The following is a 15792-nucleotide window of genomic DNA, read 5'->3' as shown; positions in this document are numbered from 1 at the left end:
TGTGAGCAGGACTGCTCTGTCTTTCACTTTCTCTCTCTTCCTCTCTGTCTCTCTATCCCCCCTTCTTTCTTTATCTCCCTCTCACTTTATTTGCCTCGATCTCTCTCAGTAGAAATTAGCTCTATCCGTCACAGCCGACCTGCCAGCCTGTCTCTCGGTCTCCATACCTCCTTATTACACACAGCCAGACTGCTAAATGGGAAACTGAAATATTAATTCAGAGTGGCGCCGCTGGAAGATCATGGATAGTGGCCGACACTCCAACCCAAACACAGGACTGGCCACCATCTGTTTGAGCCAATGGGCACCTCTCATTTTGAGAAGGAAAAAAACCCAACGACAAAACAATGAGGGTATGACAGCAGAGAGAACATTACATTCAGCTTTGGCCTCTCATTGTCATGGAACATTACTGCATCCTATTCCAGCAGCATTTATTTAGTCTAGTGGCGGTCATTATTAGAGCCTTTATTCCGTATCTAACAGGCGATGAATAAGATTTAATTCATCTGGGGCAACTTTCCCATTCTTCAGAGCTAAGTATGATAGCTGGGGAGATTCCATTGGAATATTATGAGGCCAATTTTTCAGCCGGGGGAAAGCTAGTTCGTTGCAACGCCTCTCCGCTTCTCCATCTCCAGCTATTCCCTTTGCTTTTAACGTAACACAGAGTTATAGGTCTATTAGGAATTCATCACGCAATGAGCCAAATCAATCCTATTGTGTGAATGTGCCGGGGGTAAAAATAAGATAAAACCTTCAATTACGTGGGCCACAGAAGAATATTTTCCCTCAGAGATTGATCCTGTATTGACAATTTGCACTTAAGGTGACCTTTCGTATCTGCCCACATACTGTAGTTGAAGACCAGTACTACGCTTGGCGAGAGAGTAGAAAAATGAGAAAGACTGAGTTATTTCATCAGAGCTTGAGACAAAAAAAGACAAAGGGAGTTCAATGTGTCTGGGGTGTTCTTGAGAGAAAGAGAGACTGACATAGATATTTTGGTAGGTGGTAAGTGGCATGCGATGGAATGTGTGTGCTTGCGTATGATGTGCACACACACACGTATATGGCCCTGGCATTGGGTGAGCACAAACACAGTGCGAGGACAGAGGGAGAGGGAAGTGGGTACCAAGCAGGCTCTCGGCCAGGCACCCTTTCACTCAGACGCTGGAAGGGTAAAGGGCTCTTGTTACAAACAAAACGAGGTGAGCTGGGGGTCTGGCTCCACAGCAGGGGCTGGCTAGGAGACCCCAAAGCGTGGTACTCAGAGGGGCGGTATTCAGGTGTGATTTACACTCCAAAAATGGAGCCCATGTCACACTCGACTTATTTTACTGTCTTCTCTCTCTCTCTCTCTCTCTCTCTCTCTCTCTCTCTCTCTCTCTCTCTCTCTCTCTCTCTCTCTCTCTCTCTCTCTCTCTCTCTCTCTCTCTCTCTCTCTCTCTCTCTCTCTCTCTCTCTCTCTCTCTCTCTCTCTCTCTCTCTCTCTCTCTCTCTCTCTCTCTCTCTCTCTCTCTCTCTCTCTCTCTCTCTCTCTCTCTCTCTCTCTCTCTCTGTCTCTCCCTCTCTCTCTGGGCTGTACGGGCCAAGTCAAACGGCAGATGAGTCGCGCAGACAGGGGTGCTAAAACGGTACATAAAACCCTCATCTGTATTTCCATGATGGTTTTTCAGTTGGTCTTGATAAATGACTTACTGCGGACACAGGTCCTTGGGGTCTCAGGGAGGAACAATGGAACTGAAGCACATATGCCCTTGGACATCAAAAAGCGCAGACTGTCGGCCCCTGATCCTTCAGTCTTCTCCTCTATACGCCTCTCTTCCTATGGCTGTTGATGAATATCCTTATCTATCAGGAGCAGGTGATAGGTTTCAAGCCGCCTTCTCCACAGAGCACTGCTCTTCCCCTCTCATTGATATCTACAATCTACTAAGCCATCCGAGCCATAGCCTAGCACGCTTGCCTCAGGGTCCCACGGCCCAAAGCAAATCACGTTAGCTCCACTTCCTTTAGGAGGGCCCCTGGGGTCGCCCCGAATGAATAACATCTATCAACACCCTGAAGTGGCTGGGTGGGTGTCTGAGAGGCGGGGGCTGCAGCCGTCAACTGAGAGCTGCTCCAGAGCAGCACTCCTATCTGACGATGATGAGCGTGTGTGTGTGTGTGTGTGTGACAGAGAAAGAGGAGAGTACGAGTGGAAACAGGAAGACAGACAGAAAGAGAGAGAGAACGAGTCTGCGTGTGAGCGAGAAAGAGAGAAAAGGAGCAGAAGAGAGATTTGTACAAGGAAGAACTTGCAGAGTACGCAAATTGATTGCAGGGGGAATAGTGATCAGTATCGCATGTAGGTGATGTAATGACACTGATTAATTAAAGCAACAAATGTGTTTCTCTTTAGATATCACAACGGATGAAGACTAAGCTCCCCGGACATACATGCAATGGCCAATATGGGTGCCATACACATAAGACAGAGGTAATACACCAAGGATTGAGAGATCATTAACAACACTATGTGGGCTATAATAAAAGGATGAGAAAAAAAAGGATGAGAAAAAAAAATCCTTTATCCATGTCCGGCTTTCTCCTCCCTCTCTCATTTGCTTCATTGCACATTCATCCTCTTTCTGCCTTTAAAATTGCATGAGTGAAAATAGGTAATTTAATCTTCATTAAACATAGAGGGGCCCCACTCGCTCCCCTGACTGGGTGAATTAAGGGCTAGACCTGGAGAGATTAGACAGTTGGGCTGAAACCCCATAACCCTGACAAGCGTTATATCACTGCATCTCTGTTTTTTAATGGAGGTAAGAAGATCCTTCTCCGGTCAATGTCAAAGAGGCCCTTATGGAAGGAGGGGGGGAGGTGCCAGGACGACGGGACGCAGACTTTTGATGGAGAGACCGGTGAAGGTGATACCGGAGGGTGGGTCGAACGGTGGGGGGATGGGTTAGGGATCGTAACGACTTTGGAAAAGGCAGTAAATAAATACGATTGGCTCCATCCGCCTTTGAAAAATCTGATTGATGGCCCTTTTGGGGATGGCCGCTACGGAGGAGCTACTGAGTCTGTGGCTTTCATCACAGACTGGAAATCGATATTCGGGGATGTAGGAGAAGATCCCTGTTCGCTACCCACCAATCTCCTGCCAACCTCCCAGGGTATTCGCCCACATAATGGGCTGGTGTCGGGGGGGGGGGGGGGGGGGGGGCAAACCTACACACTGTTATGTACCCTCCTTCACGGAAACCTCAGAGCTCAAGCACTTCTCTGCTGCGGAGACAACAGAGCTCCTGTTTATCTCATAAACAGGCGGCAACAGGCTCCCATGGGTGGATCCAAATTTCAGACCTCCATTGTCTGGTTGTACGGGAGCAGAAAACTGTCTCCGAACCCGTATCAATCCATCCAGTCTGTTTACGAATCAGGATTGGCTGTTGTAATTGCATCACGCATGGCTATGGCCTCCTGGGTTATGTTAAAATCTATACAGAGTGGAGACACGGAGATGTGGAAATGCAGCCGGATTGGTTGTAATTGTGATTGGCGCCACACAGTAATGTTGTTCCCGGCTCCGGAGGAAGTGAGACGGAGGACAGTTTAACCCCGAGTCGGGGATGAAGAATGATGCCCACCACCCCCTCTCGCTTCACGATGAACTCCTCCAACGCAACAAAGAGGTTTCAGAGGATTTGAGATGCACTCGGGTATGTGACGCTTGTTTGACGATGACAGGAGGGTTAATCAAGCTCTAAAGTGTGAGATTACAACCGACGTGACGAGTCGTGTGTAAACAGATTGAATGGAGTCTGTGCTATTATTGCAACTCCACCAGGGAGCTTAGTGCTGAGATCTTGTCAGTCATCGGTCGTAAGGTGACAAACAAAAAACAAGGGAGTGAGAGACTGAGAGTGAGAGAGAAAGAAAGAGTGAGAGGGACAAAAACGACACAAGCACAGGAACATTCTCGCCGTCAATGCGACCTAGAAATAACTTTGTCCCTCCCCAAAAGTATGACACTCAAGTTCCTGCAATTTTCCCCTTTGCTTGCAAAACAGCAGCGGCCCTCCTTGGAAGCCAGCTTATCAGCGACTTCACTGTGCCATTATCACCAAACCATCCGTCAGCATGGTGGGGGGGGGAATTTAATTGTTTCTTTTCACAGACTAAAGTTTTGAACTAAAGTTCTTAGAAGAGTGCCTAAAGATTTGCACTTTAGCCCCTTTTTTCAAGATGAGACACATTTCCCAGACACTCCTGAGTACACCAGGCCCGTTGGGCCAGCATCCCATCTGCAACACAATCCCTGAAACTGCGGTGTCAAGAGGATTTACCCAACACTCCATACAGCACCTCTTGTCATCTTGTCACCTCGCAGAGAAGAGCCTTGGCTGTCTCTCAAGCCTCGACGACTGCACATCGCTCCGTCTCAACAATGAACCAGCACACACACACACACAAGCCAAACAATGCATTCCGCAAACGCATAATGCCTAGGTTTTAAATGCAGGGTGCAGCAGAGCTGTGGAAATGCAGGTTCATGCATTGCGAACAAACACCGGTGGATTCACTGCATTGAGCACATTTAACAGTCTGGTCTGGCATTCCAGATATAAGGCTGCAAAGCAACAGAGAAGTACATTGAGAGAGTAACATTGTCGCCTCGGGGACAGAAAGAACAAGACACACAAACACACACATACACACAGGTGTTTTCCTTCACACTCTAGACACCTTACCGTGTAACCTTCCAGCGTCTCGCGCCACATGTCAGTCTTTATGGTTGTGAACAGACAGTCACACTGAGGTGCCTGAAAGAGCATCTTTCAGTTTGGTAAGGAAAATAAGGTGCACTTATATCCTACCGTTATATTACATGGTATTGTTTTTTGTAGTTTCAATGTGTTGTTGACAATATAAAATTAGAGGTGTGCAGATTTGGTCCCAAATCCCGGCGCCAGGCGCTCTTTGTTCAATCTTTTTCCAGGAACAGACTGAGATTGCGTTCTAATGTGAACACAATTGGTACGCTTTATATCCTAATGCGTTCTTAAACAGAGTGGATTAAATACCCTATCAAAATCAGCGTTCCCACCATCATTTCCCATTTCCTTTCCGCTCAAGGCACACACACCCAGACACACACACACACACACGTAGACGAGACTGAGACAGAGAGAAGAGAAAGACAGAGACAAAGACACTCTGTAAAACATGCACTCCACCGAGACATGGTCTGGGGAAGCAGGAAGAAATCACATACTACCACACTCGTTTCAAAGTAGGCCAAGGCAGACAAAGGCAAGAATCCATTAAAGGGATGTATTTTTGGTGCTTTGTGCAACAGTTGACATTCACCAGACGAATGCCAGGTCTGGAAAGGCGAGGGGGGAGCAACACAAACACACAAAGTGAGTTGGGAGGACTGAGGGCCACTCCTGGGACCGAGCACTACACTTCCAATACAGGCAACAGAGAACGGGAAGTGACATCATGCTCTGCCTGCATTCTGTAGACGTCCAGGAAGTAAAGAGGAGCAGCTAGATATCTACTGGAACTGATCTACACCACAGAAACCAGACTGAGCCACTGAGACGGCGCCGAGGATTTTTATAGCCATTTTTCCCAGTAAGCTAGTTCACTTTATGAGTCAATCTGCTGTATAACTCTATCCCAATTAGCCGTGATCAATATTAAGTTCCTGTTCTGTCTCATGGCCTCTAATCATCAGTGGAGCTTATAGCTCCTGAGTTATACCCAACTATTGGGCACTCAAATTCAAATAAACTGCACTATCGATAAAGATAGCAGAGCTGTCGATAGTGTTTACAACCTCTTGTGAGTGACCGAGACTGATGACAATCCACTTTGTTCAACTAAAGTCTTGTTTAAAGGACCATTTCACTAACAAGTATTTACGCCATTTAAACATAAGTCTTATCAATATTGGTTTAACAGACTGGCTAGTTCATGGGGTGATGGATGTCTCAATCCTAGGATGTTCTAGAACCTAAACGGTCTACAGGAATGACTCGGTGCAGATCTCTGTGGGTGGTGGACCAGCTCAGGATTAGTCTGTGGAGAGGGAAGCGGGAGTGACAGCCAGGAGGAGGTGGTGGAAGAGGAGGAGGCAGGGTGGGGTTAACTACACACACATAGCTACGTTGTGTTACCATGGCTAGCACCCGGCCACCGAGAGGCTGGACTGGAGGGGCTTTGATCACCTGCAACATTGATGGAGTGAACAGACGAAAGGTAGAAGGAGGGAGAGGGGAAGAAAGGAGGAAGAGAATAGAGAGAAATATGTCAGACATGAGTCATCTTAGGAGTTTGGCACCAATTACCCACTCGGAAAGTCTCAGCGTTGGCACAACACCTCAGTGAAAACGACACAGGCACACACATGCAGACACACACACACACACAGAGAGTAAAGGCACCTGATGTTAAGATGCTTTTTCTTTATGTCTTCAATGTCTGTCTTAGTGAGCCATGTCGATGCAGCAGAGACTAATGTGTGTGTGTGTTTTCTCCTTGTCCTCAGTGGCTGGACAGCTGCCATGGCACTCTCAGCGCAGCCAGCCCGAGGAGTGGGAGTCACACAGTATCCGGAATGACACGTCTTTTTTTCCAGACTTCACTTAATGGACACATACACCGGCCTCGTCGGACACGCACCCTGACATGGGACGTGGTGGGCGGGCGAGACGTGGGCGTCCGGAAGGAGAGACAGGGCTGGAACAAATGGGTCCTGCTGCATTCTGTCGCTATGGCTTTCACTGTAGCTGCCATTTCCTACTGTGACAGTTAGCTAGTTAGCTGCTGGGCACCTCTCTCTCTCTCTCTAATGGGTGCACTGTGAGATGCTAGTGTGCTGTAAAGGTGCATGGTAAAACAGCAGGTGTCCATTAGATAGACGTCTCCTTCCTCTGGCTCTGTATGGCAACTCTCTCGGGTCCAGCTCAGCTGACTGGGTAAGAGACTCACACTGTAGATTCCGGAGAACCTTGTACCTGCAGTGGGTGTGTCACAGAGGGACCGGTAGCCACCACCACTGATGTGGTGACACCTGTCTCTCCTTACTCCCCCCCCCCCCCCCACACACACACACACACACACATCAATGTGGCCTGGCACCTACCCAGGGCCCCCCCACTCTCCTGGGGGAAAATACATTCACCAGTTTGCTAACAGTAGGGTTATATTAAATAAGTCGGCTGTATTTTCACATCTCATTTCTCATTTCTTTCTTCTATAGTAAACAGTGCTTTGTTGAAGTAGGCAATGAATCTCTAATGATGTGTGCAGGCGGAGGACATGATTGTCTGTGTATCTGTGTGTGTGTGACAACAAAAGACGATCCTTAGGTTTACCACGCTGACAGCTGGTAAACAGCAGGAATCGACATACATGCGACACCCATTTGCACACACGGGAAAAAATACAATGTCATGAGAGCTCCCGGAGACATGCGTCACCTCCCTGCATGTCACGGGAGACGGCGACACTAGTGTCATGTCAGGGACGGCTGAGGAGAGCGTGTGATGGAATCAGGTTATGCGTGCGGCCGGACAGACGGTAAAGCGCTCCGGCGGCAACACTCTGGCCGGGGCCCAGGTGGGAGGGGCTGTGGGAGGAAGCCACCTCGCTGCGGGGGGGGTCTTACCGTTGCGGGGCGTTCGTTTTCGCCTGTCTCGGAAGGCTGCTCCGGACTGCAGGGCCTCCATCAAGCTGTCCATCACGCCCGTCTCATCTCCCTCTGCAAGGCGGAGAGAATGATGTTAGAGAAGGGGCACACACACACACACACTCCGACGTCAGGGAACATGCCGCAGATAGGCGGAACACCAGATCGCAGGGAAGTGCACACACTCGCGCCAACACTCTCACACACATCCTCGCACACACAGACTGACGGGGGAGTATTAAACAGTGCATCAGCATTAAGACAAAGGCCAGTCACTTGGGCTCCCCCCTGTCTCTGGTGAATTGCTTTGGCATTGTGAGTGCGCATGTGTGTGTGTGCGCGTGTGTGTGTGTCTAAAATGGGAAAGTCAGTGCTCTTAGTGGGGAAACACAGGCAGAGGAGTAGGAGGATGAAAGCATTCACTGATGGCCATTGACAGATATTCTTTCTGTGGCTAACGCAGGGGAGCTAAGTGCTCTTTACCAAGATTTACTATGGAGACGCTCAATACAGGCCCTCTCAATCACTGTTCCATCGATGACACCGGGACCTGCCTCAGAAAATGTCCCCGCAACCAAACTACCGGGTGGATCCACGCCCCACTGGGTTGCCGCAGGGAAGGAGGGAGGGCGGGATGGAGAGATGGAGGGAGGGGATGGTACATCATGCACCACGGTGCCACACTGAGTCTTATAGCTCGATGGAGAGGGTTCAAAAATAAGCTTTAGTTCTATATCTGGGCCATCTATCTTCAACCCCCGTACACTATACTAATGAGTCACTGCACCCTCTCTTCATCACTGTGGTCCAGAACAGACATTATTTTAAACTGGGATCATTAGGGTGACTTATAGTAGCACTGCCGACCACGCCATCAATCGCTTGCATACATGAGTGAACTGCTCTTCCGTCGTGTTTACCACAGAGGCCTGGCGCACACCCCCTTACCAACCCCCCCAAACTCCCACTTGCCTCTGGTCATGGCAGAAAGAAAGAGCGTTTGGCGTCGGAGACGGCGGTTGCTTTCAACAGCACTTTCTCAGGAGCGGTGATCAATCTTTTGTTTTTCCCCGGCGCTCAAAAAGAGATGACAGTCGGGCAAATTGAATTTATAAACAGAACAAGTTGACACTGCTACATAATTAATTTGAGGAAATGCCACATATTCTGCTATTACTGAGCAGCCATACCGCCTGTGTTCCTTCTCTTCTCTTCCAGAAACACAACCACCCAGCATGAAATTATTTCAAACCAGAAAAACAAAGACATATCGCACTAAGAATAGAAACGCATCTTATGCAAATACACCCCAAACAAGCACTTAATTTGCACTTGCGCTAATTTCTCTCCTGAATCTCTGTCTCGTTCGTTCGTTCCTCTCTCTTCCGGAGGCCCTTCCCGAGGGTTACTTTGAAATCAAAGTGTCTGTTCTTTACTGTGTGCTGTGTTTAAAAGCAACTCAGATTACATCAAGCTTAATTAGACCAGCTCTTTCAGAACAAACCAAAGCGAGCCAAGTAGTCCTTATCTAAAATTGCACCACTACACCACTGATGGCACAAGCTAGCAGGTGTTAACCAGGACAAGCATTTTCACCTGGTTCTCCTCTCCAGAACAAGATGGCCGACAGCGAGATAACTGCTAAAGCCTCCAGAACGGTGCCGACTCACAGTTCATTAGCGCCTCGCTCACCCTATGTAGGCTAACCGGGACGTGTTGTGAGTTTGACAAGAGCGGAGAGAGCCTATGCGCCAGGTAAACATTTATCTGCACCACCTTGGCATCAGAAACTTTTCGACAGCTCCTTCCTCATCCCCACTTCCTTCTTCTTGGAGACATAGACATCACATGGGGCACCTGACACTTTGATCAATTTGTCCTACTTCCCGCTTAACTGTAGCACAATTCATCATCCATAATGACCAGGGCTGGGGAGCCTGCTAGACTGGGCTGAGGGGGGGGAGGTTCGCAGACACAAAGAAGCAAAATGACTAAAATGGGAAACATGCTCCCTGGTGACCTGCTACCGCTCCATTAACAATGTCCTGTTGGACCCGGGTTCCTCTCCAGCAGACGAGACCTCTGCTCTGGAGGAACAGCTCCAGGATCCCGGGCCCCAGACTCTAGGCCTCTCGCCATCGCAAACTATGCCATGAAGTCCGTGGTCTTAAACACAAGCTTGAAACGCGTTTAGTCGAACAATGACTGAATTTGGAAGGAAAAATATAAAAATAAACTATGCTGAGTCGGAAAGGCCTCCAAGCTGCACCCTCACTGTAAACCTATCCCTGTTATCAGTCAGCGGAAGACAGGCTTTGTTTTCATCCTCACTCCTGTAGTTCCTGTCTTCTCTTTTAGGTGTTAAAACCAAGGGCAAATATTCAACATCTTCTCAATTAACACCACAGCTAGATTAACGCTGGGGAATTACAGCGAAGCTAACCTTTACTTCAGGAACTCTGTCTAGAGAGGAAAGATTCCCCGCTCACAGGAAATTGCCTTCCAAATGGGTTAAGATGGGCAAAAACCTCAGACATCGACAAACTCCCCCCAGCGATGTAACACCTTGGCGGGCACCTAAGCAGACAGCCCCGGGGTCCTTTAATGATCTTATTAAGCGACGGGCAGGAGCGGAACGAACATGCCTAGGCTTTTACACTTTTTGGATACTTTCTGACAGATGCCGAGAGGAGTTGTGGAGGATTTCCAAAAGGTTTCTCTACCTTCCGGTGAGATCCAGCACAACGTGTCCTGTATCTCTCCCTCTGTCTCTCCTTCCCTCCCTCCCTCCCTCCCTCACCCCTCCATAGTTTCCTCCCTCCTCCTGGGTATCAGGTAGCACCTGGGCCCCTCTGGCTCTGCCAAGTGTAACAGTAGACCCTTGGGGCCGGCTCCGGACTCCTCATCTGCTCTGTAACATATTTACCAACTGCACTGTCACATTTTCTAATTAGGGGGATAACAAGAGTGCAGCTCTGCGCCGGATTTACAAAAACAAAAAACACCTTCACACATCAGATTAGCTTCAACCAATGAAGCACCAGGAGAAGTGGAGAGGGTGTAGGGGAGCTTATCTTCCTCAACCCCCGGGAGAGTGGACAAGGAAGAAGAGGAGGAGGAGGAGCAGCGGCAGGAGGAGGAGGGGGGGGGCAAAGTCAAGTGTCACTAGCAGGGACGGAGATAGGAGAGGCAAGGAGGAGGGCTGGATGGAGGCGGTGGAGTGGGTCTGTGTGTCAGCGCTGCATCTGGAGGAGTGGCTCATTGAGAAGGCGTAGTGGAGCGGGGCGAGGAGCGGGGCGAGGAGCGGGGTCATAAAGATCCCTTCGAGACACTCCACTGCCTGAGCCGTGTGACATTTCATTATTCCTCCAACATATGCACGCACCTTGGAGTGAAGAACACACACACACAAACACACGCACACACAAGGAAACCCACACAGACACGCATGCACAACCAACCTCACACTGAAATGCTGCATATCCTTTCATTGTAATGACTTTGTGTCCTATATTGAATACTGACTCTGGATGGCTAATCCAAACTAACAGGAAAGAGGCGCAAAGTCTGGCATGACCAGTCAAGGGAATTTATACTCCACAGAGCCACACACTTCTCTGCCTCAATTGTGTGTGAGTGTGTCTCTCTCTTTTTCGGACTATTTATCTATTTGTGTGTGTGTGTGTGTGAATATATGTCGGTGTAGCTTTGTGTGTGTGTGTGTATGTGCTCAAGTCCAGACGGGTTCAGCAGTGCAATGTGACATGAGCTCATGGCTGCTCAGGGCAAGATCAGCTGGAGGAGAGAGAGGGACCCTGTGAGGGCCTTCTGAAAGTGAATTCATCACACCAGAGTCTAAAACCCAGTCTCCACAAGCCATTATCAGCGCACTGCTATCAAGATAGGGGACAAAAGAAAAGAGATACTATTCTGCAGTTACACACCACGCTGCTGTCATCCAGTATCTAAACAGCGACACACGGGTAAAAAGTGAGGGTGAGTGTCACTGAGACCGAGAGAGCACTGGCTCCCAGTATCTGTTCTCCAAAGAGATTCTAGTTTTCATCTGTATTCGTCACACTCTCTTATACACAGAGCCATGGCATTCTATAATTATGCAGCAGTGTCAACACAGCCTGTTCATAAATTCAATTTGCTATCTGTCATCTCCTCTATGTGGGGAAGGTGGGTGCATGTGTGTGGTGGTGTTGGTGGGGGGGGGGGGTGAGGCGGGGGGGGGGGGGGAGACATAGCGGATCGATTGAGAACTCAATTCCTGATGGCTTACATGCAGCCACCACTCCTCTGCGATGAAGGACAAAAAACATCAGCATGCAGGCCGTCTGCTGTCTGGTTCGCCAGATAGTTCCCGGGAAAACAACAACCCCAATAGGAAAGGAAACGGTTTTGAAGATGACTTGAAAGTGAACACGTGCCATTTGCGCATATGGCAAAGTTGGCAAACGGTTTGCGGGGGAGAGAGGGGGGAAATAGGCACCGCGTTATGGACTGGAGCTCTTTGTGTCTGCTGTTATTCAAGCAGAACAAACGACATCAAGCCGGGTGTCTGTAATCCTTCTGTGTGAAACAGCTTGACTTGTAACAGGAGCCATAATGGCCCCGATAATGAGGCAGAGTGTTTTAAGTCATCATTCCAGAGGTGTGGAGCAGAGGTGGAGACACCGGATCCTCTCTTCGACGGCGTAACAACTGCTGTCACAGCTAACCTGCTAGGGATGTGGAAAACAAACATAGGACGTGTGGTGGTGGTTAGGATGATCCCGGTCGTGCTGGTTTCTGCGCTAGCCCCTCCGTGACGTCTAATAAGGGCTTGATAAGATGAGGCCGCTCTGAAGGAGCGCTGCTGAGATCTCTCTCCCTGGTGTTTCTTCTCCAGACACTCCCAAGAAGAGAGGGCAGGAGGGGAGGAAGAAGAAAGAAAAACTAGCCCATAATCCCTCCTCCCCCCCCCCCCCCCGACACACACCATGCTCTGCATTGTTTTTGAACACATTTTAGCCCATCTGTTCCCCCGCAGAAAGTCACCTGTGCAATTAACCCCGTGCATTAGACGTGAACAGAGCTCTGTGTGGAGGGTTACAGGTCGACTCTACGGCCAGGTGTACAGCCTCCACCTCTCCCTCCCTCCCTCTCGCCATCTCTCCTCTCCCTGTTTCTCCATTGTTTGTTTGGCTCTCCCTGGCAAGGAGACTGGTTTGGCTGCCTGTCCCTCCCTTAGTCCCAGCAGCTCCTGAGGCTCCTGTCTGACCGCCAACCAGACAGTCAGACAGCCAACAGAAGCAGCCAACCAGCCAGTCAGTCAGTCAGTCACCCAGCCAGTCAGAGTGCATTACTGCCACAGAGGGCAGAGGGAACACAGGTGCCCACAGGACAGCAGCCATGCACCTGTTAGTCGCCCCCACTCTCTCGTAACCTTCTCTGCCCTCTTTCCCCCACACTGTTGTCCCGCTTCTCTCTCAATCACTCTCACTCGCTCCCTCCACTATCCCCTCTCTCTTCCCGGCCAACTCTGCCACCAGCCCCTGACAGCGAAACCAGAGAAACTTTCAGCAGAGACCAGCTGGGCCTCCGGAGCTGTTTGTCTAGGTCGGGCTGGAGGGACGAGCGAGAGGAGGGGGCGGGAATGGAAAGAGAGGGGCTAATGAAGAAGATGGATCCGATTGAATATTCTTTTGGACTGTTTTACTGTAACAGCTTGATGTGCAAACCCTCTCATGTCCTCCGTAATTAAATTAGGGGCGCTCCCACATCCCCCGTTCCGAGGGGAATAGGAGTGTATCATGGCTCTCCCACGCACGCCACGCGAGCGTACGCAGCCCAGCGTGGCGCCAGAGACGACTGGGGAGGGGGCTAGTCGAGGGAGGGGAGAGGAGTGGTCAGAGAGAAGGGGGGGGGGGGTGTAATGGGGTGAGGGGGCGGGGCTCTGCAGATAAGGAGGAGAACTGTGTGCTCAGGCCACGCTCTCCGACCTGGTTGGTCAGGCAGACCCATGGCTAGAGAGATTGTGAGAGAGATAGAGAGAGATGCAGATATAGAGAGGCCGAGACAGAGAGGGAGGCGGGGCCTAAGAGACAGACAGGGAGATGGAGAAAGAGAGGGGTCGGAGGGCTGGGGACGGAGGGCTGGGGACGGAGGGCTGGGGACGAAGGGCTGGGGACGGAGGGCTGGGGACGCAGGGCTGGGGACGGAGGGCTGGGGACGGAGGGCTGGGGACGCAGGGCTAGGGACGGAGGGCTGGGGACGGAGGGCTGGGGACGGCGGCGGTTGGGAGAGATGAAAGTGGATGAGCCGCCGTGGCTATTTGCATTTATGGCAGAGACCAAAGGCCCAGCGCTGTCCCAAATAGCTGGATGCATGAATAAATAAACAAACAACAACAAAAATAAACCCTCCATCTGGATGGATGCAGACCGGCCCCCAGTGAGATGAGGGGGGAGAGGAGGAGGGGGGGGGGGGGCGGAACACCACTGGAGAGCAGCGGCACAGCCTCTCCCATCTTCATCAACGCCTCCTACCTGCATCCCCTCCACGCTACCAAAAATATTACCCCTAACACTGATACCACCAGTGCCTCAGGCTTACGCTACTGCTATTCAGTAGGCTGCAGCGTGGCCTTGTTTACCCAGCGACAGACCTATGCACAGGAGACAGCCAGCCCCGAGAGCAGCACGCATGGAGACCTGCCTGACAGAGGTTAGCTTGACACACTTTCTGAGGACCACATGGGGTCAATGTGTCACTGAGCCAAAAAGGGGCCAGCCTGGACTGTCCCACACAGGCAGGCCAGCGTGCACAGGAGCGGGAGGCCAGTCAGCGATGACATGCTGGCGAGACGGAGACAGAGACGGGACGACCATGGAAGTCCAACGTCTGGCTGATCTGACTGTGTGACTCTGTACCCGGCCCACCCCGGAACAATCTGATATATACGGCCATGCCCCTCTCTCTCTCTCTCTATCTCTCTCTCTCTCTCTCTCTCTCCAGAACCAGCTGTTCTAGGGAAGCACACCATTTGTAAAAGGGAAGGGATCTATGGTTCTCTGTGTGTGTGCGTTGGTGTGTGCGTGTGTATATATATATATATATATATATATATATATATATATTGTCCAGGGCGTGGGGGATTCTCTGATGCATTGTCTCATCTCAGTCTCTTTGCGACCTGGGGGACAAGCAACCAAATTCAGTGAAATAGGCTCAAAGTGATTAGAGCTTTTAGTGGAACACTAATTAGGTCTCACTCCACTCGAAAAAAAACTCCACAAGAAGAACATTTTCTTATTTAAGGCTATTTGATACATGCAGACACAGACAATACAAGCTCAAGAGGAGGAGAGCGTTGCCTTGGGGAACATTAATGAATCCAATGAAATAATTATCATATAATAATCAAAGGCTTCCTGTAAGAATGGATTCTTTCTAACACGCATTGTGTCAGAAAATTGTTTAAATGGAAATACTTGGAATCTTGGAGTCTACTGAGCATGTTGATGGAACTGGCTTACTGTCTCACCTTCACTGACAGAAAAGAATTTTATACTACATCACACGGATTAAATCCTTGCATGGCAATTGTTTATGTGAGGCACAATCTATCTTTCTGTCTCTATCTCTCCTTCCCAACCAGACTTCCACATTCAGCGAGCTATCATCGCCTAAAGGCAGATTCAGATCCCCAGAGAAGATAGAGCACAATCGAATGTGTCGTTATTTATTAAAATTGATGTACTAGAGCAGATAAGCCGTGTGCCCTTGTTGCTGTCGTTCAAGGTAATGACAGATATTCACGATGGCGTCTTCCTCTCTTGCCCAGAGCATGCGTGCTCATCTCCCTGGCGTTCTTCACAAGTTCTTCAGAAAGAGAGTACGCTGTTCCCTGACAGCCCATGTAAATAACACTGGCAAAGTGACAGGAAGAGGGGAAGAGCGTGCGTGTGTATGCAGATGTGAAGGAGAAAGACCATGTCGTTGTCTGTCTTTGCCACGCATTTGTAACAGGGAGGTACACACACATGCCCAAACACACGCGCACACACACGCAAAGACCATGGTTGATGTGATCATGGGAAGAAATTACA

General features: G+C 49.8%; 1 protein-coding gene across 2 annotated transcripts in view; it reads right to left on the bottom strand.

The window, feature by feature from the left end:
- diaph2 (diaphanous-related formin 2) overlaps positions 1-15792 on the bottom strand; it is a 328038-nt gene that overhangs the window by 29048 nt on the left and 283198 nt on the right. For both annotated transcript variants that reach the window (XM_062476107.1, XM_062476108.1), the window contains one exon: positions 7673-7765. In XM_062476107.1, the coding sequence (XP_062332091.1) occupies positions 7673-7765 (93 nt within the window). The remainder of the gene's footprint in view (positions 1-7672; positions 7766-15792) is intronic.

This window comes from Osmerus eperlanus, chromosome 13 (assembly GCF_963692335.1).
Source record: "Osmerus eperlanus chromosome 13, fOsmEpe2.1, whole genome shotgun sequence".
In the NCBI taxonomy this organism is placed as follows: domain Eukaryota; kingdom Metazoa; phylum Chordata; class Actinopteri; order Osmeriformes; family Osmeridae; genus Osmerus; species Osmerus eperlanus.
The sequence above is the reverse complement of the archived record's forward strand: the minus strand, read 5'-3'. Positions and strand labels throughout refer to the sequence as shown.